Here is a 24,316-nt window from a genome sequence, read left to right on the forward strand (position 1 = left end):
ACCACTCCTTGGAAACCTTATGGGAAACCTCATGGGGCAGTTCTACTCTGTCCTATAGGGTAGCTCTGAGCCGGAATCGACTCAACGGCAACAGGTTTGGTATTGGTTTATATACCTTTATATGGTGCAAAATCCCTTTAGATTAGATTTCCTCCTCAAATTTAAATTTCTTTATACCCTCTATGCCATGAATTCATGGAGAATTGATTACAGCAGCTCAAGCTTTTCACCACTGGTTCTCCAAGAAGGCTTTTCAGGGTAGACTCAACTGGCCTATTAGTTCAACCCAGGTGTCTTTCTCTTACCTTCTTCTCTTTCTATACATTTTCCTTTACACAATCTGCGAAGTGATCTTGGCTCTTAGAATACTTGATATTTTTTAAAAAAACACATTAATTTTCCTGGCAAGAATCTTGCCCTTATTCTGTTTGCTTATCTTACAACGGTGCCCACAGCCAAAAACTGGAAAGGTTTATAGTGTCACTTCCTTTCAGCAATGACACTGTAGATTCTTCCAGTTTTACTTATGTGGTGCAGAACATCACCAACGCCTTTGATGCCTTCAATATTATCCTTCTTAAAAAATCCACATGAAAGCAGCCCCCAAAATAGCTCAACTTTTTTTCTAAGAAAAAATAAAAACAAAAACTGTTGCTGTCAAGTCTATTCCAACCCATAGTGACCCTACAGGACAGAACAGAACTGCCCCATAGGGTTTCAAAGGAGTGGCTGGTAGATTCACACCGCCGACCTTTTGGTTAGCAGTGGTAGCTCGCCGTAGCTCTTCACCACTGTGCCACCAGGGCTCCTCTTCTAAGAAAAACTCTTAGATAATACCGAATCCTTATTCTCTCTCTTTCCCTTTGTGTTATTTTGGCAAACTACCAAAAGATCATGGTTCTGCAAACAGAAATAGGAGCTGTCTCTCAATGCTAGGATTACTACTCTCATTGTGATCTATAATAAATTTACTTTTTAGTTCCTTGAGCATCATATGAAGAATTAATCCCACAGCCCAAAATTAATAGTAATGCCCACCTTCATCTTCACTGCTATCAGACTCAGGAAGCTTGATTCGTCTCCTCTTTTTCTTTACGGTTTCAGTTTCTTTTGTCTCATCATCAGGTAACTCCACTCGCTTCCCCCTGTTGCCACCCAGGAATAAATTGAGCATGTTACAGAGAACAGAAGTTAAGTATTCATATGCCACTATGGGTCTTGCTTCATAGCTCACAGTCAGTATCAGAGGGTAGAAAAGAAGAGTCAAAGTGGACCAACAAGGACTTTTTTTTTAAAGGATACTCTGCTAACTGACCACAACTAGGTCACTCTATGGGGTGGCCACAATAAAAAATTTCTACAGATCTCTATAGGCCAATGGAGGCTATAACCCCGTCACCAAGAATTTTTCCAAATTCTTCTTACAATCATTTGGCAAGCATTAAATAAGCAGCTACTAAAAGGAGCTCTAGTGGCACAACAGTTAAGTATTCTCTGCTGCTAAGCTAAAAGTTGGCAGTTCGAACCCACCCAGCACCTCCACAGGAGAAAGACCTGGTGATCTGCTCCTGTAAAGATTATAGCCTAGAAAACTCTATGGGGCAGTTCTACTCTGTCACATAGGATCACTATGAGTTGGAATAGACTTAATGGGACCTAACAACAACAACCTACATACAAGGCTCTTTACTGACACTGAAGATGCAAAGATCAAGAAGGGGATATTGTTTTCAAGAAGCTCTGGATCTGGCAGGAAAAACAGAGATAAAATATATTAAAGAGAAAGAACAATATGAGCAAAGGCACAGACACAAGACCTTAAGAGGATTCTAATGACAATAGAAAGCCTAGACTCCATCTTGACATTTTTTAGCTCCTCTGTCTGGATTTTCCATCACACTGCTCATCTAAGCAACAAATAATTTATCAAGGGCCTACCAATTATTAGAGAAACAAATATGTACAAAACACAGTTTCTGTCTTCAATACCTTATTTCTTACGTAACTTTAAACATCAACTTTTTTTCTACCTTGAACTAGACAAAGAACACTTCAAACCCAAAGTAAGTAGAAGAAAATAATAAAGAGCAGAAATCAATGAAATAGAAAACAATAGAAAAAATTAACAAAGCTAAAAGTGTTCTTTAGAAGATTAATATAATTGATAAACTTTTTATGAGACTATTAAAAAAGAGTTAAAATATAAATTATCAATATCAGGGATGAAAGAATGAAACAATTTGAAATGATAAGTACAGATTCTATGGATGTTCAAGGAAAAAAGCTACATTACAAACAACTTTATACCAATAAATTAGACAGTTTAGGTGAAATGGATAAATGCCTTTAAAAACACAACTTAAAACTGACCCAAGAAGAGCTAGAAAATCTAAACAGCTCTCTATTAAAGAATCAGAATAAAAAACCTTCCTATAAAGAAAACTCCAAGCCCAGATTCATTGGTGAATTTTATCCAGGGAAAAACAATACATGTCTTACACAAACTCCTTCAGAAAACAGAGGGTGGACCTCCTCCAAACTAGTTTTATGAAGCTAGCACGGCCTTAATATTAAAACCTAACAAAGACATTACTAGAAAAATTACTGTCCAATAGCCATCTACTCTGTCCTATAGGGTCGCTATGAGTTGGAATCAACTTGGCGGCAATGGCTAATGGCTAGCCCTCAGAAACATAGAAGCAAAAAATCTTTAACAAAATATTAACATTTCAAATCCAGTAATATATAAAAAGGACAACCTATTATGACCAAGTGGGGTTCATCCCGAGAATGTAGAGTTGGTTTAACAATTGAAAATCAATGTAATTCACCACATTAGAAGAAACACCTAACCATCATCTGATTAGATGCAGAAAAAGCATTTGTCAAAACTGAACACCCGTTCATGATAGGAACTCTCAGCAAACTACAAATAGAAACAAATTTCCTCAATCTGCTAAAAGCCATCTGCTAAAAGCCTAAAGTTAACATCATAATAGTGAGATACTGAATGCACTGCTGGCATTAACCATCAACATGAGTGGTTCACCCATGCTTGGGGACATGTTAATCCATCCATATCACAAATTCCTAGGTGAGGCCCATTGGACAGTGCCCTAACTATCTGAACCTGCAACATTTGGTTGACACCTTCTGCTAGATTAGCCCCAACTTTGCCACAAAAGTGAAGTCTTTCTGGGCCTATCAGTGCTGACAGTGTCCTTTAGAATTTCTTTCAACAGACTAATTTCTACCAACTATGAGGTAGTGTCTCAAATTCCTGGATCCATTTTTAACAGCTTGTGTGCTTTTTATTTTCTTTTCTAATTACATTTTACCACTTGAAAAATAAACTCATTGATATAAAAAGAAAACAAAGAACTTTTCTCTTAAATTTGATGGAAAACAGTAACCCCTCATTTGGCAACTTGAAGTGAAAACCAGGCACACACACACAATAAAGCACACGTATGCCATGTCGAAAAATATAAAATGAAGTAAGGGAGAAAAGACAATCAATTTAGATCAACAGGGCCAAAAATACTGACTTTGGGCCCCAAATTCCAAACTGATTCCACAGTCCTCCTACTTCACAAGATAAGCTATTGAGCCCCTCTCTTCATTTTGTTGTATAGTTGCAGCTTTAAGGCATTAAGTCAGATTTAGTACTCAAATTGAAAACTGCCTGCTGTCAATACGCCCAGACAGGCCTTCTCACCCCCAGCAGAGACACTCTTCCCCCGCAAGCAGCAGAATTTTCCTACCTTTTTTTTTCCTGCTGCTGCATCTTAACAGGCTCTGCTTTTTTGCTAGATTTCTTCAGGCCTTCAGGTGCTGCCAGCTTTGGTTCAGTGACAGGCACTGGAGGTTGCTCCACTATTTTCTCTTCTTTCACTGCTTGTTCTGAATCCAAATTGACCTTAAGTTTATCTAGAAACAAAGTATAGCAGATGACATATAACCCCATTGTACAATATTATTCCATCATTCTTTTGACAGACGACTATGTGCCAGGTGGTATGTCAGGGACTATAGAATGTTAGGAGCTAAAGGGAATAAAACAGTCCCTGTCCTAATGAAGCTCACAGTCTATTCAGACAATATTTCTCCTTTCCAACTACCATCCTAGCTATAACTGTTTTCATGTCTGAGTCCTGTTAACCCCTCCTTATATCACAGTCCCCAAGCAAATGACAGTAAATCCAAGGCTTAGAAAAAAAACGAATAGAACTTTAATATCACCCTTCTCATTTTTCAGATGAGGAAACTAAGGGTCACAAGGACTAAGAGATTTTCCCCAAGAATATACAACTTACAAATGTTGACAAGAGAATCTGCACCAAAGCTTTAGTCTCTATACTATATTCTACCTTTCTATGCCTGGATACTCTTTTATTATCTCAATATTACCTTAATGATATAATTGAAAGACTTCTGTAATAAGAAATGTTTGGCTTATGCCCTGCTTCACTCTGGACAAAATATCTAAAAGTCAGTCTTCTCTGTAAAAACTGGGATAATATTTACAAGATTATTATAAGGATTAAAAGAGATCAGTATGTGAGGTTAAGTGACTTACCCAAGGTAACACTGATAGAAAAGGTAAGAGCCTGGATTTGAACCTAAGTCAGCCTAACTCCCCAAAGTTTTTGCCCTTTTCCATACACCAAGATGAAAAACACACAAACAACTCCTGTGAAGTGTGGACGAATAAGAAATGGAAAGCAGGCTGGGCCTGGCCATCTGAGAAACTATAAAAGCAAATAATCTAGCTTTCATACTACACTCAATTGAAAAGCTTTTTTCAAGAAGTCACAAAAATACTCTATGAAAGCTATGAACAGCATGAGGCACCTCGGTAAGAAGTTTTGGTGACACATTGTAAAATAGCTTAAACCATCTACAGTGTAGAAAAAAAAACTATTGATATCTGAGTCTTGGCTGTTACACACAGCTTAATAATTTATAAAAATTTGAAAGGGTAAATGACAAAAGTGAAAAACATGCAACCCATTATGCTTCATTTTTTGAAGACTTTAACTTGAACGGGAAATTTGAATGGTGAAATTCACCAACCCAGTGGTGAGGTATTCTCTTGTGGTGGTACACTGGTGGTATACCAACAGCCTACAGTCAGTATGTTGTTCTCATGTTTCAGCGCTTCTTACACTTTTCTACCAAAATATCCCAAATCATATAGGACTAAACATGTATTTCCAGGGGGAGTCTAAGAATCTTAAGCAGACAACCCAAGAAACAGTTCTGTGAGTCGCACATCTTTCTTTAAAATTTATGCACATTTTGCATTTTGTTACATAATTTATATCATTTTAATGGCACTTGTTTTAAAATTAGTATATCATTATGAGAAAAAAACCTCTAAATACTTCCTACCCACCTTATGGGTTAAGGAAAGAAAGGCTATTGCACTGAGTCTACCAATTTCAGAAAAACGATCTGAATTAAAGCACCACTGATATAATATTAGATTCAGTATCCAGAGTTTCTGGAGCCCTGGTAGTGCAGTGGTTAAGCACTCACCTGCTAACCAAAAGGTCAGGGGTTCAAACCTGCCAGCTGCTACATGGGAGAAAGATGTGGCAGTCTGCTTCTGAAAAAATTATAGCCTAGGAAACCCTATGGGGCAGTTCTACTCTGTCCTATAGGATCAATATGAGTCAAAACCCGACAGCAACAGGTTTTTGGTAAGCAGCACTGGGTGCAAAGGTGAAGCACTTGGCAGCTAACCAAAAGGCTGAGGGTTCGAATCCACCCAGCTGCTCCATGGGGGAAAGACCTGGTAATCTAAGTCCATAAAAATTACAGCCTGGAAAACCCTGAGTCAAAATCGACTCAATGGCGCCAACAACCTATATATACGTGTGGTTACAATTGGCCAGTTAGCTGGTAAAGAGGTAGTTCCATGAAACATTTTCAGGAAACTGTTAAGGAAGCTTTAGTCACATTTTCTTGTTATCTGAGAGATGAAGTCACTTCTATCAAATGACTCATTAAAAGTATCTCCTTTTAATACTCAAGAAAATATGGAACCTTTTCAAGCAAAAAAAAAAAAATCTAACTGATGACAACTTTTTCTTACTGATGCAGCAATTTTTATTATGTATAAACCATTAAGTTATTTTTATTGAGCTATAATTCATAGACCATAAAATTCACCCTTTCAAAGTATACGAGTCAACGGTTTTTAGTATATTTACAAAGTTGTGCACCCATTACTACTATCTAATTTAAAGCATTTGTATCACTCCAAAAAGAAACCCATACCCATTAGCAGTCACTTCCAACTCACCCCACCTCCACCCCCGGCAACCGCTAATCTACTTTCTCTATAGATTTGCCTATTCTGGACATTTCATATAAATGGAATCACATAATATGTGGTCTTCTGTGTCTGGCTTCTTTTACTTAGTATAGTTTTCAGGGTTCAATCATGTAGCATGTATCAGTACTGGATTTCTTTTTATAACTGAATAATAAATATTCCGTTATATGGATATACCATATTCTGTTTATCCATTCATCAGGTGATGGGTTGATGGGTTGTTTCTATATTTTGGCTATTATGAATAATATTGCTATGAACATTTGTGTATGTGTACCAGTTTTTGTGTGGACATACATTTTCATTTCTCTTGGGTAATTTTTTTTTTTATATACAGCTAGGAGTGGAACTGTTGGGTTGTATGCTTAGATTACGTACGTTTAAACTTTTGAGAAACTGCTGCATTGTTTCCCAAAGAGGGTGCACCATTTTAGATTCCCAGATGCAATGTATGAAGGTTCCAACTTCTCTACATCCTTGCTAACACTTGCTATGGTCCAGCATTAAGTTTTAAATGGTTCAAGTCCCCACAATCAACTCTCTTCACCCAACTCTTAAAACTTCAATTTCATTGTAATGATCTTGTCATGTGTCCAATAAAAACATTCATAATTTTACTCTAAACATTCAGCCTTGAAAAAATATCTGCTAAATAAACCAACTCTGTAGCCATTCTTTTTATGGGTGAACAATTAATTATTTTATCGAGGTTTTCTCCCTCCTTCTATTACATTCTATCGTTACACCCTGTTTACTTTCTGCCTAGCAATTACAATCATTAACTTTTTTTTCTGTATTTGTCTTCTCTCCCAGTAGAATATACGGGCCACAAGGACAGGGCTTGTTTGTCTTATTCTCCATTGTATCACCAGTGCATAATAGTGCTAAGTATATAGAAGGGGCTCAAAAACTATCTGGTGAATGAATACATTAATAAATAAGTGTATACCCTGCATAGTCTGAATTTCTCCTTTTTACAATGAGTAAATATTCACATCTTATATATTTTTAAACAATTTTTTTAAAATCACTGGTTTGTAAACAAATTCATATAAACCAAACAATTAAACACATGGTCTTCTTTAAGGCTGCCAAGAAACCACACGATCTGACTAGGTACAGTGGGCTAGTACCAGCTACTCAGGCCAGGGATGTTAGCATGATCTGCGTACCGTGATTGCAGTAATACAATTGTGCTCCTCAATAACCTGAAAAGTATCAAATTTTCCATATACTTCAGAACACAAAAATGTTCCTCTCTGATAGCTTTTATGGAAAATTAAAAACTATGACTCCAACCCCCTTCCCCAACACCAATTTGACCATCATGAAAAAGCAGAATTTTGACCAATTTTGCTTGCACAGGCACATAACAAAACTCTTTCCCACAAAATCTTGAAAAACTGTTGCTCCAAAAAAGTGTGACATAATTATTCTGTGGTTCCTAATTTCTTTCTGGTATTCTGCCACATACCCTCATGGGGTGTGTACTTGATATAAGAAGTACAGTGAAACGTGGGAAAGCCGGAACCTGTGTACAGCAGAAACCTGTCAGAGAAGGAAAACTCAAATATTTTCCACTGAAACGAGAAATTGAAAAGTGGTAAAGCTGCACCCTGTCAAAGGTGGAAAACTTGCAAGACCCAGAAAAACAAGGTAGTCCCGCCGAGTTCTGGCTCTCACAGGCTTCACTGTATAAAGATATGTGACTATTGATTTTTTCCATATGAATAAATTATTAAAATTTTTTTTTTGAATAAAGAGTTTGCTTTCTCAAAAAGTATTATTTTAAAACGGTCATCTCTACCTGGACCCTTCTAATTCACAGTGAGGTCTAATCCATTACTGTAAGTAATCTGCAAAAATAACTAAAGAAAGGCAAAAGATTTATTTCTACAGCTCCTTGAGAAAGTAACAAAAAGTCACACTGGGCAAACTGACCCCACTATCTATGATATTAACCTCAAAACTACATTACATCACCAGGCAGACTCTCTATGAAACAAGCATCTAAACCCGTTTTCCTAGTGAAGAAAGTAAAGTAGGAATGGTAAACTACCTTCTAAGAGAACTAAACTGAGCCCAGTTCACCCAGTAAAGTCACTGTTCCAGTTGGATTATGTTCATCAATAATACTGGTCACCAAACTGCAAATTTATGTTAGGATGCAAGAATAATACATATTAGTCTCCTAGATAGGCAAAAACTAGACAAGGTGGCTTTCACTTCAAATATAATATGTTATTACACTGTCATTGATTTACTCAAAGGAAAGTAAGAACATACTTACTCACAACAGCCTTTCCAAAAAAATTGCTCATCACATTCCCTTTCCCTGGGGCCTTGCTGCCTGCCGAAGATGCCTAAAAGAAAACCAAACCCAGTGCCGTCGATTTTTTCTAGTGTTTAGGTTGCTTCTGAAGTGACACAGTCTCAACCAATCTCTTCATTACAGCACACTGTTGTGATGGTACAATTTTTATGTAACCATGCCAAAATGTGTAGTCCTTGGATATAAGAACAAATCTAGATCAATAACCCAGACAAGACAGTATCTGGTGTTAATCTCCAAAGCTTAGTTTTTCAGACTTCCTATAAAATTATAATCTGTGAATGTTTTAAAACTTTCCTTGAGCATATTTAAAAATTACTTAGTTTCACAGAATTAAAACAGATCAGAGGCAGTATGGAATACAACGGGGAAAAAAATTCTAAAATATTACATTTGTAATCATCAGAAGTGGATCTGAATCCTGGTTCTACAACTTTATAGCAATACGACCTCCGGGCAAATTATTTAAGCCTAGGCTTCAGTTCACTACATATAAAATGGGGATAATAATATTTCCCTCAGAGAACTGGGAAGAAAAAATTAAAAAAAAAAAAAAAAATCAAACTACTGGCACACGGTAAAAGTTCAATGAATGTTACTGTTTTCTCTGTACCCTTCCTCTCCTTTCCCAAAGCAGAAGCTTTGAAATGACAATGATCGTATTAATAGTAATAACAATAATTATACTTTATTGGGTTGTTTTTAGCAGTTATCTTAATGATACTTAAGTCAATGCACTTAAGTTAGTTCAGATGACGAACAATAACGACAACAACAAAGAGAACAAAGGCGAAAAAATCTTGAAAAATGCATAAGATAGAATGTTAGATACATTAGGAAGCTAGGCAAAAATAGCAAAGTCCAGATTATAAGACCCCAAAGTGACATAATGCTAATATACAATTCTTTATACTTAAAGTTTTTCAAGGTATTCTCACATGCATGATTTCAACTGGGTCTCATAACAATTTTATGATAGGGACAGAGCAGGTATTACCATTTTACAGAAGGGGAATCTAAGGATTGGTGAGAAGCATTATAAAAAAGAAAAAGGACTGTTTCAGATGAGAATAATGAGTGTCAAAGGGTTCAAACTATAGTAGTAAAATCAGAACTAATATCGGAATCCTATTTTTTATATAATTAAAACACTACCACTGAATGTGTTTCTAGTTACCCATTACGAGCTGTAAAGGCCTAATCTTTTAAAAACATTATTTGTTACCTCTTTAGCCTCTGTTTTGCTTTCCTTGTTAGAGTCTTGAGTTTTAAAAGCAGCTTTGGTGGCAAACATTCCCATAATTCCTTTGGGCTGCTGGGAGACCTGCTTGGAGGCAGGTGGGCCATGACCATTGGTGGTCAACCCGTTATTGGCTTCTGTCTCATTTGATGCCTGAAGATTTGGCTGCTCAAGCTTTTCCAAAGATGAGAACTCAGTGGGAGCTCTAGGGACTGCAGCTGCACATTGTATGGCACTAAATCTGCAACAGAAATGTTAAAGTAATGTCAAAACTTATTTTCAAACTCTTACTACTTCCCCAAAATACTTTCTAAGCCTAATACTATAAAACTAGAGAATTTTAGTAATGGAATGGATGTTAGAAATTATTTTGTTAAAAACTCTCATTTAGATAAAAAACAAGTATTTTGAGAGAGTGACTTGTCCTAGGTCATACAGCTAGTCAGAGTTCCTGAGTGGTACGAACAGTTAACATGCTCTATTGCTAACTGAAAGGTTGGTAATTTGAACCTGCCCAAAGGTGCCGCAGAAGAAAGGCCTGTAGATCTACTTCCTAAAACTTAGTTATTGAAAACTCTATGGAGCACGATTCTACTCTGACACACATGGGGTCACCATGTGCAGAATCAACTCAAAGGCAACTGGTTTTTATACAGCTAGTTAGTAACAGAGCTAGAGTTGAAATCACACCATAATGAATATTCTTGCTCTTCTGAAAAAATGCATTCTAATTCAAAACACGATTAAGAACCAGGGCTTCGAGCTGGTTCATTTCAGTTCAAACTCCTGCTGGGAATTTGCATTCCTAACAAGTTCCCAGGCAATGCTAATGATGATGCCGGTTACGGACCAATTCTGAGAACCAAAGGTGGAGCCAACCCAAACCAAACCCACTGCTGTTGAGTTGATTCCAACTCACAGTGACCTTATAGGACACAGAGTGGCTGGTGGATTCTAACTGTTGACCTTTTGGTTAAATGCCAAGTTCTTAACCACTGCGCCACCAGGTCTCCACTAGGAGAGCAGTGGTTTTCAAAATTTATCATACATAGGAATAACCTGGGAATCTTGTTAAACTGTAGATTCTGATTCAGTTTATCTGGGGTGGAAATGCACATTCTCAGCAGGGGTTCGAACCGGAACAAACCAGTTCAAAGCCCTGGTAAGAATACAGCAAAAAAAAAACAAAGATTAGTAATTTCACCATCCTTGGGAAACCAAATGTTTGTCTTTTTAATAAAAACCTTCACCTTTGAGGGATAGATATGTAGTAAGTACTGACTGAATCAAGATTAAGAGCTTTAAGTATTAACAAATCTCCTGGTAACTCTCCTAGTCAGAGCAAGTCATGCTTTAGAACACAGAGAGACCTGGGAACAGGGCTACTGGCTCCTATAACCGGTGGTCCTTTACAACCATTTGTTAATAAATTCCTAATAATACCAATGAGCAGCACCAGACAAGTAGCTAGACCAAGGCAAAGTGAAAAAATGTGATGCAACAGTTTGCAAGGCATATTAAAGGAAGTATTCATCTCTTCTTCCCTAATCGTTACAGATGCACTTGTTTCATACAACTCTATAATGTAACATCCCACACTGGAAGTGGATCACTGATTCAGCCTTTTCAAAGGGTTGTACCTAAAACAAAGTTTCCTAACAAAGAAGAACATTTTATTTCCCTCAGCCTTTGGCTCATTGTGGTTAAGGGAGAGCTCCACAAAGGTACGCAAGTATTTGTCTTTTGTATTTCAAGCAGTCAACACAAGACCTGGCACATAGCAAGTGTCAGGAAATGCATGTTGAAAGATTGATTATTTAGGTCACTAAAGGGAAGGCTTTCTCTCCCTACATCTCAATTTGGGATGGGAGATAGGGGAAGTTACGAAACCATGTGGTGATAACAATTATCTTAGAAATCAACCAAGCACAACTTCAAGATTAAGTGATAGAATACCTGGCCTAAGAGCAAAATCCCTGATGAATCATTTAATGTCAGAAGTAACTTTAAACTGGGCAGCTAGAGTCTATAGCTCTAAAAATCTCATTGATTTATTATGGCCCACATCAGAAAGACCTATGTTAACACAAATATCTTGTGCATCAGAGTTAAGAACAGATGGAAATCATTTACTTCCACCTACTGCTCTTCCTATCTGGCCCTGCAGTGCTTCTATGTACAAAGAAAATAGCAATGTTTTATTTCATTGTCAACATCTCAAGTTGGCCCTGAGTCAATGCTTTCTCCATTTGGTCTGCATTCCACACCTTAGGGTCAGGACCAGGAATTGGCAATGAGGATGAGACCAAGTTAGGTTGGGAACATGTCTGAAGAGAGAAGAATCTCTGCTCAATGCTAAAATTTCAATTTCTTCCTGTCACAGCACTTCTTGAAACACACGAAACAATGAGTCAGATCTCAGTTGGCCCATAATTCTCAGGATCAAATACAAACTTCTTAGAGCTAAATTCTTCACATTTCTACCAGGGATACTTTTAGTATTTAAGTAAAGTTTCATTACAGTGCTTCCTATTACATTTCTACTTGCTATATTTATTTTAGTGGTCCCTGTGTAAATTTCGTTTTGAACTTTTTTAGTTACTTTGCTTCTTGTTTGCTTACTTGCTAGATACAAGAGAGGAACACATTTTCAGAGCTTGGCATGCCATGACTAGATTTTACTACAGGTTATACGTGAAACCTAATAAGATATTCTACATAAACTTACCAAGGCGTTAATTTTATTACTCTTTGGCTATGTCATTATATTTACTTATTTATTTAATAAATATTTGTATGCCTATTACACTCAAAGTTTTGGGCCAAAGGGGAAAAAAAAACTAACACCTATCGTTAATTCATTTAACAGTTACTTACTAAATGCACTCCTATGCCAGGCACCATTTTGGGTATACAGTGATAATCAAGAGACTCAATCCATATTCTCATGGAACTTACAGAAACCATGGTAATTCTATATCTATTTCTATTCCAGGACATGACTCCATCAGTGATTCCATCTCCTCCTACGTCTTCAACCTTTTCTATCTTGTGACTCTTTCCTAACAACACAAGTTGAAGTCATTCTCAACTTTAAAAATGTATATATCCTTCCTCAACCCCAAGTACCTCTTTAGCTACTTTTCCTCAATTTTATAGTCACGTTTCCTGGAAAGCGTTTCCTCATCTGCTGCATCTCTTCCTCATGCCCTATTCACTCCACCGAAGATGCTCTTACCTACCATGCTCATGGACAGAAAGACTCGACATTGTGAAAATGTCCATTCTACACAAAGTGGTTTACACATATAGTGCAATACCGATCCAAATACCAGCAGCATTCTTTAGCAAGATGGAAAAACTAATCCCTAACTTGATATGGAAAGGAAAGAGGCCTCAGATAAGCAAAGCATTACTGAAGGGGAAAAAAAAAAAAGTAGGAGGCCACATACTACCTGATCTCAGAACCTACTATACAGCCACAGTATTCAAAACAGCCTGGTACTGGTACAATGACCGACAGATAAACCAACGGAATACAATCCAGAACCCAGATGTAAATCCATTCACTTATGGTCAGCTGATTTTTGACAAAGGACCGAAGTCCATTAAATGGGAAAAAGACAGTCTTTTTAGCAAACGGTGCTGACAAAACTGGATGTCCATCTGTTAAAAAAAAAAAAAACAGGACCCATACTTCATACCATATACAAAAGTTAACTCAAAATGGATCAAAGACCTAAATGTAAAGCCTAAAATCATAGAGATCATGGAAAAAAAAACATAAGGACAGCACCAGGGGCCCTAATACGTGGCATAAAGAAATACAAACCATAAAGAGAATATAAACCATAACTAACAATGTACAAATACCAGAAGATAAACTAGATAACTGGGAAGTCCTAAAAATTAAACATACTCATCAAAAGGCTTTACCAAAAGAGTAAAAAGAGAACCTACAGAACAGGAAAAAATTTTTGGCTATGACTCATCTGTCAAGGCTCTTATCTCTAAAATCTATAGAATACTTCAAAACCTCAATAACAAAAAGGCAAATAATCCAATTTAAAAAAATGGGCAAAGGATATGAACAGACACTTCACCAAAGAAGAAATTCAGGCAACTAACAAGACACATGAGAAAATGCTCACAATCATTAGCTATTACAGAAATGGAAATCAAAACTATAATGAAAACCCAATTAAAGAATGGGCAAAGGATACAAACAGGCACTTCACTAAAGAAGACATTCAGGTAGCTAACAGATACATGGGGAAATGGTCACCATCATTAGCCATTAGAGAAATGCAAAGCAAAACTACAATGAGATACCATCTCACTCCAACAAGGCTGGCATTAATCCAAAAAACACAAAATAATAAATGTTGGAAAGGCTGTGGAAAGAATGGAACACTTATACACTGCTGGTAAAAAAAAGAAGGAATGTAAAATGGTACAACCACTTTGGAAATTGATTTGGCACTTCTTTAAAAAGCTAGGACTAGAACTACCATATGATCCAGCAATCCCACTCCTTGAAATATATCCTAGAGAAATAAAAGCCTTTATACAAACAGATATACGCACACCCACGTTCACTGCAGCACTGTTTACAATAGCAAAGAGATGGAAGCAGCCAAGGTGCCCATCAACGGATGAATGGAAAAATAAACTATGGTATATTCACACAATGGAATACTATGCATCAATAAAGAACAGTGATGAATCTGTGAAACATTTCATAACATGGAGGAATCTGGAAGGTATTATGCTGAGTGAAATTAGTCAGTTCCAAAAGGACAAATATTGTATGAGACCACTATTATAAGAACTCAAGAAATAGTTTAAACAGAAAAGAAAATATTTTTTGATGGTTACGAGAAGGGGGAGGGAGGGAGGGAGGGAGAGAGGATTCACTAATTAGATAGTAGACAAGAACTAATTTAGGTGAAGGGAAAGACAACACGCAATATAGGAGAGGTCAGTACAACTGGACTAAACCAAAAGCAAAGCAGTTTCCTGAATAAACTGAACGCTTCAAAGGCCAGCGTAGCAGAGGTGGGGGTTTGGGGACCATGGTTTCAGGGGACATCTAGGTGGACTGGCATAATCTATTAAGAAAACATTCTGCATCCCATTTTGGAGAGCGGCATCTGGGGTCTTAAATGCTAGCAAGTGGTCATCTAAGATGCATCAACTGGTCTCAACCCACCTGGAGTAAGGGAGAATGAAGAACACCAAAGACACAAGGTAATTATGAGCCCAAGAGACAGAAAGGGCCACATAAACCAGAGACTACATTGCCCTGAGACCAGAAGAAATAGATGGTGCCCAGCTAAAACTGATGACGGCCATGACAAGGAACACAACAGAGGATCCCTTAAGGAGCAGGAGAACGGTGGGATGCAGATCTCAAATTCTCATAAAAAGACCAGACTTAATGGTCTGACTGCGACTAGAAGGACCCTGGAAGTCATGGTTCCCAGGCCTTCTCTTAGCCCAAGACAGGAACCATTCCCAAAGCCAACTCTTCAGACAGGGACTGGATTGGACTACGGGATAGAAAATGATACTGATGAGGGCTGAGCCTCTTGGATCAAGTAGACACATGAGACTATGTGGACAGCTCCTGCTCTCCACAGTAGAAATGAGAAGGCAGAGGGGGACAGGAGCTGGCTGAATGGACATAGGGAATACAGGGTGGAGAGAAGGAGTGTGCTGTCTCATTAGGTGGAGAGCAACTAGGAATACAAAGAAAAAAAAAAAAAAGGAGTATATAGCAAGGTATATATTAAGTTCCTGCATGAGAGACCGACTTGATTTGTAAACTTTTACTTAAAGCACAATAAAAATGAAAACAAAACAAAACACTACAATGAGATACCATCTCACCTCAACAGTACTGGTACTAATAAAAAAAACAGAAAATAACAAATGCTGGAGAGGTTGGGGGGAGACTGGAACTCTTATACACTGCTGGTGGGAATGTAAAATGCTACAACCACTATGGAAAATGATGTGGCACCTCCTTAAAAAAAAAAAAGAGCTAGAAATAGAAATACCATATGTTCCAGTAATCTCACTACTAGGAATATATCCTAGAGCCATCATACAAATACACATACGCACCCCCATGTTCACTGCAGCATTATTCACAATAGCAAAAAGATGGAACTACCTAAGTGCCCATGAACAGATGAATGGATAAACTTATGGTACATATATACAATGAAATACTATACAACCACGAAGAACAATGATGTATCTGCAAAACATCTCACAACATGCATGAATCTGGAGAACATTATGCTGAGTGAAATAAGTCAATCGCAAAAGGACAAATATTATACGAGACCAGTAAACCCAAGAAAAGGTTTACACGCACACACACACACACCAGTCTTTGATGGTTCTAAAGGAGAAGGTGGGGAAGAGAAATCACTAACTAGATAGTAGACAAGCATTAACTTTGGTGAAGGGAAAGACAACACACAATATAGGGGAAGTCGGCACAACTTAACCAAGGCAAAGTCACAGAAGCCTCCTAGACACATCAAAATAGCTTGAAGGACCAAGTTACTGGGGCTGAGGGCTGGAGACTATGGTTTCGAGGGATATCGAGGTCAATTGGCATAACATAGTTCATAAAAAAAAAATTCCACATCCTACTTTGTTGAGTAGTATCTGGGGTCTTACAAGCTTGTGGGTGGCCATCTAAGATACATCTCTTGGTCTCACCACATTTGGAGCAAGGGACAATGAAGAAAACCAATGACACAAGGAAAATATTAGTCCAAAGGACTAGTGGACTACATGAACCACAGCCTCCACCCCAGCCTGAGTCCGGAAGGACTAGATGGTGCCCTGCTACCACCACTGAAGGCTGACAGGAATCAACAATAGAGGTTTCCGGACACAGCAGGAGAAAAATGTAGAACAAAACTCAAATTCACAAGAAAAGACCAAAGTTATTGGTCTGAAAGAGACTAGAGGAACCCCTGCAGTTATGGCCCCTAGGCACCCTGCTAACTCAGAACGGAGGCCACTCCTGAAGTACACCTTTCAGACAAAGATTAGACAGGCCTATAAAATAAATAACACACATGAGGAATGTGCTTCTTAGTTCAATCAAGTATATGAGACCAAACGGGCAAGAGCTGCCCGAAAGCAAAGGCGAAAAGGCAGGAAGGGACAGGAAAACTAGACAAATGGACACAGAGGACCCAGGGTGGAAAGGGAAAGGGAGAGAGTGCTGCCACACTGCAGAGATAGCAACCAATGTCACAAAACAATTTGCGTATAAATTTTTGAATGAGAAGCTATTTTGCACTATAAGCTTTCACCTAAAACACAATAAAACTTTAAAAAAAGAAAGAAAATGCTCTTACCAAGGCCACCAGTAAATCCAACAAACACTTTTCAGTTCCTATCTTACTTGGTTTCTCAGCATCATCTGACGTTATTGGCCAGACCCTCCTTCTCAAAACTCTTCCCTTAGCTACTGAAACATCATAAACTCTCGTGAATTACCTCTTATCTTGGACTGCTCTCTCTTGGGCCCCTCTTTTTCTGTCTATTCCTGAAAAACGGTTATCACGTAAACGTGGCCATGTACTGTTCTAATGTTTTATATACATTAATTCATTTAATTCTCTGTAACTCTATGAGGTCGATACAATTGTTAGCCCCATTTTACTGATAAGGAAACTGAAGCACAGAGGAAACTGAAGCCCAAGGCACACAGCTAGTAATTGTAGCCTAGAGTTTTATTTTCTGCCCTTTCATTCTATACATTCTCCCTGTATGTCTGCAACTATTGATGTGACCCAAGTACTTTATCTATTTGCTCTGATTCCAAAATCTCCATTTTGCCCTAGGTTTCTCTCCTTAGCTGTAGACTCACCTATTTAACTCAATGGACATCTCCACTTGGATTTCCCACATGCTTCTCAAACTCAACATGCCAAAAACCCAATTCATCATTTTTCTCTGTCCCAAAGTCTGCTCTTCCTCTTATAATCCATCTAGCTGCCCAAGTCAGAAACATGGGCATCATCTTTAACTCCATGAACAATCCCCACCTGCCCCGCACACAAACATACATCTCGTCCCCAACCACTACTCCAACATCCAGGTTTTGATGATTATGACTCTTTATCCTTCATACCACTCCATACCCAACACCACAAATTTACTTCAGGTAACCATATTCTCTACCCTGGATCAATGCAACATTTCCCTGACTCCATCAAATCACAACAGACAAATTTTAGGTTCCATGAGGAGAGAGATTATGCCTAACTGATCTACATAAACATTAAGCAAGTGATCTTTCTAAAATGCTATTCTGATTGCTTCACTACATCTGCTTAAAAATCTTCAGTGGCTTCCCACTGACCTTGGGATAAAGTCTAAGCTTCTTATCTTAGTAGTCAAAGCACAGAATGATCCGACTTCTGCTTGCCTCTTCAGTCTTGTATCTAATTATTTCCTACATCTTACTCTAAGCTCAGCCATAGGAAACTATTGTGGTTCCTCACAAGCACCATGTTTTCCCTCAGCTCTGTCCTCACCCTCCCATTTTTCCTTTGTCTAGCTACTTCTAGTGGATCTTTAGGCCTCCACTTAGATGTCAGACTCTCCAAGAAGCCTTCTCTGTTCTGTCTCCTCATACCCACCCAAAAGTGTGGGATAAATGAACTTCCAACATCTTCCCTTGCTATTACTCCTATTATAGCACTCATCATTATAGCACTGTCACATTGTACTATAACTTCCTGTCTCCCATCAGACCACAAATTCCATAAGCAGGTACCGTGCCACAATCACCCTATAGTGTGAGGCATGTCATAGGTTCTCATCAGAGATCTGCTGAATGAATTCAATTCTCTTGCTTAGTACCCATTAAGGAGTAAGTGCCAATATATGTTAGTGGAACTGACTTAAACCCTCAAAATAACCCCACAATGTAGGCATTTCTATATCCAATTTAAAGATGAAGAAACTGAAGCTCAAAGAGTTTAAGTAATGTGTCTAAAGTCAGTGAGCTATTAAGAAATGCCACAATTCCAGCCCATGACCATATAATGTAATTCCAAAATCTATGTGTGTTATAGTCCAATACCTCCTTGTGCTGTGAAGGATACAAAGATGAACAAGAGCTAATCCTGGCTACAGAAGCTCAAAAAAAAGTTACTTTTGGATAGAAGGTAGAGAGATATCAAATTAGGAATAGCTGTTGAAGGATGGCTAGGATTCAGACAAGCCGAGAGGTGAAAGGGAGTAATGAGGGGCTCAACAAATATTTCTAGTGGCAGTGACAGGACCAAAATAGGAGAAATAAATTTATGGGGAGTCCACTGGGGTTTTCAATATGGGTTGTGGCTGCTATTTTTCACCTTATGATGTACTAATAAAGCCAGGCATGTGTCTTACGACAAGATAAATGGGGTTTTACTAGACTTGGCATTCACTCTAAAGAGGCAGCCACTGTGTAAACATCTTACAAAATCAATTAGTACAGAAGCCCACAAGGAACATTTAATGAGCTCACTTGCTGCAGTTCTGCAAGTTGCTTTTAAGGATGTCATAGTCAGTATTGAACAGAGGCCCACTGTCCTTTAGCATGGCTTTCTGGATGCTGTAGACATGGATGCTGGCAGTCACAGCTAGCTTGGACTTCACAGCTACAAGTCAACAGGAAAAGCAGTCTGTTAATATACAAACTTCATAACATGTAGAGACTTTAACAAGAAACCCTTCTGCATTAAACCATTTGCAGCCTGTGGTGGTCTAAAAGGCCCTAAATGGCCAAATAGCTACATATATAGTATAACATCAAATTATCTGTCTGCAACAGGAACATTATGACCAGGTAGGTGGTGGTGAAGTCAGTTATAAGTACAGCACCTGTAATGGTATCACTCATCCAGTGGATACTCAGTAAATATTAATGATTAATGATTACCATGATGTCCTTTTTCTCAGTCAGGGAAGAACTTTACACTCTAGCATATAATTAAGAAGAATAAGTAATGTCCATATGAGAAGACTCACTTATGTATTTCAATTTTAGTTTACAGAAAGCAACTCTGTAACAAAAACACTATCAAACAGATAAATCTGCAGAGAAAATACACAAGAGAGTATCAAAAGGGATACATTTTAGGTTCCATGAGGGGAGGGATTATGCCTAACTTGCTTAGCATCTTCAGTGGTTAGCATAGAGTTTGGCACATAGTACATGTTCACTATGTATCTACTGAATAAATAAACATTGCTTTGCCTACCACTGTGGGAATTCAGAAAAAGAAAAGTGGACATCAACACGCTGAATACCTCTAAGGTAAATATGGTAAGAAATGACCTCCACTGGCAGGATCCTTTATATACAAAATCTAATAGAATAGGTTTTGTCTTCAAACATAGATTTAAGATCATGAAGACTCTGACTGTTAAAAATCCCTCTGAATTGGGTTTTTAAACAGAACTGCATTAATAGTCTTAAAAAGGTTTAAATTTTTAATTTAGTAGTTACATTAAGTCTTTCTGATTTTTAGAAAACTGTTATTTTCTTCCTTAAAAAAAAGCTGTTAGGAAACATAACACAATCTCTAGAGGCTACTATCTTTTTATAGCTGATAAAGTATTCTATGGCATTCGTGACAGTATTTTGCATGTCTGTCACAAGTTTCTAAATCCTGTGATAAAAATGCTTTATAAATGTCGGTTGCTATTAGCCTTTACGAATGAGAAATGAGGCAAATATGGTATCATATTTTAACTTCAGAAATTACTAATAAAGGAAAGATAGGGCTCTTCAGTTAAACAGTTAAAGATATTATATGCAGACGTTAGGGGCAGATTTTTTATTATACCTACACTGGTGCCATAAGAGGAAAAACTTGCTAAATCAATCGAACTCTTACCTTCCAACTTATCTTCTCTCACTACTGCAACCTTGTGGCACTGTAAGGAAATAACAGTTTTGTTTCATTACTGCTTAAAAGCAAAATGCACAATTTTAAAGTTTTCCTTGCTAATAAGTCCATTGTACTTGGAAATGAAATTAGAAAAACACTAGGTATCCCTTAAAATATATGTTACAGATTGATAAAGTCAGACGCATTTTTAACTTGTTTACTTCAAAATTTCTCAGTCGGGTTAAGGAGAGTGATAAAATATAGATATCAATACTACAATGAAAAAGCATACAGCATCTCAAATCAGTGTGGGGAAAACAGTACTTTTTAATAAGTGATGGAATGAGAATTACTGTATAGTTAAATGGAACCAGATAAAATTGGATCTATCCCTCACACCAGATGCCAGAATAAATTCTAAATGGATCAGATATTTAAATATAAAAAAAAGAAACCATACACGCACTAGAAGAAAACATGGATGAATTCCTCTATAACCTGATATAACACGAGAATAAGGAAAACTTTTCAAACTATAATTCAAAATCCAGAGAATATAAAGGAAAACAATGACAAATTTGACCCCATAAAATCTAACATACAACTTTACAATGACCAAACCAAAAACTTTAAGTACAAAGATAAATCACGACATGGGAAAATTATCTGCAACCTATATCACAGAAGGTTAATATACAGTTTCTAAAAACAGAGACAGGAGAGACTAACAACCCTTTAGAGAAATGGACAAGAGTTGCAAACAGCTGGTTCACAAAGAAAGAAATGCAAAATGCCCTGAAACCTGAAAAGATATTCAACTACACTCAAAGTAAGATGCATAGTAAAACTAGACTGAGTTATCATTCCTTACCTATGAGACAGACAAAAACCAAAAGCTTGACAACATGTGCTGTGTGGAAACAGGCACTCTCATACATTGCTGGTGGGAATGAAAATTAGAGAGGTATTTGGCAGTACCCAACAAAATTACACAGACATTTACCTTTGGATCCAGCAATCCTACTTCTAGGAACACAACCCTAAAACACACTGGCACACATACATTGAGAACTTTACTGCAGCACTATTTGTGATAACCAAAGATTTTAAGTAACTCAAATGTCTATCAGTAAAAGACGGCTGAATTAAGTATGGCATATCCACTAATGTCATACTATGTGGCTGTAATAAGAAATAAAGAATATTTCTAAAACTGCCAAGGAGTGATCCTCAGCATCTACTGTTAAGAAAAGAAAAGCACAAAACAGGGCATATAGTATGAAACTTTTACCTAAGAAACAGAGGTACTATGAATATATATTTGCTTATTTTTTTTTTTTTATACACAACACATAGACAAGAAGGTTAGGGAGCAGGGAGTTTAAGTTAATGGCAGTGAAACAACTAGAACATAAATAATGAAAATATTGACACGATGTGAAGAATGTAACCAATACCACTGAACATTCTGTCTAGAAAACTGCTGAATTGGAAAGGGTTTTGATGTGTACATTTTCACCAAAAATATTACTAAAAAAATTATATATACATCGTACATATACATATATACATGCGCACACGCACACACACACACAGGGCCCTGGTGATGCAGTGGTTAAGCATTTGGCTGCTAACCAAAAGGTCGGGAGTTCGAATCCAACAGCAGCTCCTTGGAAACCCTATGGGGTGATTTTACTCTGTCCTATAGGGTCGCTATGAGTCTAAATTGACTTGACAGCAACAGGTTTGGTTTAGTTTCTGGTTATACACACATACAAAACAACAAAAAACAATGAAAGGAGAAGGCAAAACTAACAAGAATGGTTATCTGTAAGGGAAAAGAGGGAACCTAAAAATTAAAAGCAAAGTGAAAAAAAAAAAATTTAACTATTCAGTTGGTGACTTAAACTATGTTGATGTTGTTAGGTTCTGTTGAGTTGATTTTCAACTCATAATGACCCCATGTGACAGAACAGAACTTCCCAATAGGGTTTTCTAGGCTGTAATTTTTACAGGAGCAGATTGTCAGGTTTTTCTCCCACTGAGCCCCTGGGTGAGTTCGAACCACCAACCTTTCAGTTAGCAGCCAAGCACTTAACCATTGCATCACCAGGGTTCCTTGGCTTAACCATAAAAAAGCCAAACCCATTGTTGTGGAGTCAATCTTGACTCGTAGTGACCCTACAGGAAAGAGCAGAACTGCCCCATAGGGTTTCCAAGACTGTAATCTTTAAAGAAGCAGACTGCCACATCTTTCTCCCAGGAAGCAGTTGGTAGGTTTGAACTGTTGATATTTCTCTTCATAGGTGAGCATTTTAACCGCTGCACCACCAGGGCTCCATGACTTAGCCATAAACCGAAAAAAACCTAAACCTATTGCCTCTGAGTCGATTCCCACTCATAGGAGCCCTGGTGGCACAGTGGTTAAGAGTTCAGCTGCTAACCAAAAGAATGGCAGTTCAAATCTTCCAGCCACTCCTTGGAAACCCTACGGGGCAGTTCTACTCCGTCCTATAGGGTTGCTATGAATTGGAATCAACTAGACAGCAACAGACTTAACCATAGAGGGGAATTATTTCAAATAAACTCTAAAACACAGTAATTTGACTATACCCTTGTATGGCATATTCTACAGACCAAAAAAAAAAAAAAAAAAAAACCTGTGAAAAATTTTAAACTGTTTTCAGTAATGATATTGTCAGCAATAATATTGATATTGCTTTGCTAAAGCAATACAAACTACCAAGATTCACAACATAAGAGATCAATTTAAAGTCAAATAAGTAAAATGCCTGTAATTATAAATTTGAATTGCAGATATTTGTATGTTTTCTCTCAAAAAAAAAAAAAATACAGGCATTTAAAAAAAAATGTCACATTCTGCAAAACTGCAGGATTACAGAGCTTACAGGAAAAAGAACATTAGAGACTAATCACTCAAAATCTAGGCAGCTTTGTAATAAGAGCCTCAACAACAAAATAATTGGTACCTCAGGAGAAAACCTAGACAGCCCAGACAGACAGCTCAATGTGGCTGGAGGGGCTGCCTGAGAGGGAACTGTAAATTCGTAAAAACAACAGAGTGGAAATGCTGGCTTGCTGGTGCTAAAACGATGCAGGAAGTGGAGCTCTGATTCCATGGGTTTCTGTTAAGGTGGTTACAGGATTAAGTCCACAAACCCAGAGCCTCCAGCTGGGGGTAAACCACCTGAGCTTTTTAATAGTGAAGGTGAAAGGAAAAAATATGGCTAGGTGATGAAATAAAGTCCTTCTTTAGACAAAAATTCCAGCTAGTAAACATAGATGGAATGACATTTTATAATCCCTAATGAAATAATGATCAGGACGATAAAAATCAAGGTCAGCCCACTATTTTAAGAACTCGAGAAACAGTTTAAACAGAGAAGAAAGTATTCTTTGATGGTTACGTGAGGGGGGAGGGAAGAAGGGTAGGAGAAGGGTCTTCAGTAATTAGATAG

At 37.6% G+C, this 24,316-nt stretch overlaps 1 protein-coding gene across 6 annotated transcripts in view; it reads right to left on the minus strand.

The window, feature by feature from the left end:
* The window catches only part of POLD3 (DNA polymerase delta 3, accessory subunit), a 109,174-nt gene that overhangs the window by 74,241 nt on the left and 10,617 nt on the right, over positions 1 to 24,316 (minus strand). For all 6 annotated transcript variants that reach the window (XR_007518178.1, XR_007518177.1, XR_007518176.1 and 3 more), the window contains exons 4-9: positions 20,844 to 20,883; positions 19,469 to 19,601; positions 9,901 to 10,156; positions 8,634 to 8,706; positions 3,765 to 3,930; positions 1,039 to 1,145 (exon numbers count right to left, since the gene is read on the minus strand). Coding sequence is in view for 1 of the 6 variants with exons in the window: in XM_049889812.1 (XP_049745769.1) it covers positions 1,039 to 1,145; positions 3,765 to 3,930; positions 8,634 to 8,706; positions 9,901 to 10,156; positions 19,469 to 19,601; positions 20,844 to 20,883 (775 nt within the window). In the remaining 5 variants the exon portion in view is untranslated. The remainder of the gene's footprint in view (positions 1 to 1,038; positions 1,146 to 3,764; positions 3,931 to 8,633; positions 8,707 to 9,900; positions 10,157 to 19,468; positions 19,602 to 20,843; positions 20,884 to 24,316) is intronic.

The sequence above is a fragment of the Elephas maximus genome, chromosome 7 (genome assembly GCF_024166365.1).
Source record: "Elephas maximus indicus isolate mEleMax1 chromosome 7, mEleMax1 primary haplotype, whole genome shotgun sequence".
NCBI classification, from domain to species: Eukaryota; Metazoa; Chordata; class Mammalia; order Proboscidea; family Elephantidae; genus Elephas; species Elephas maximus.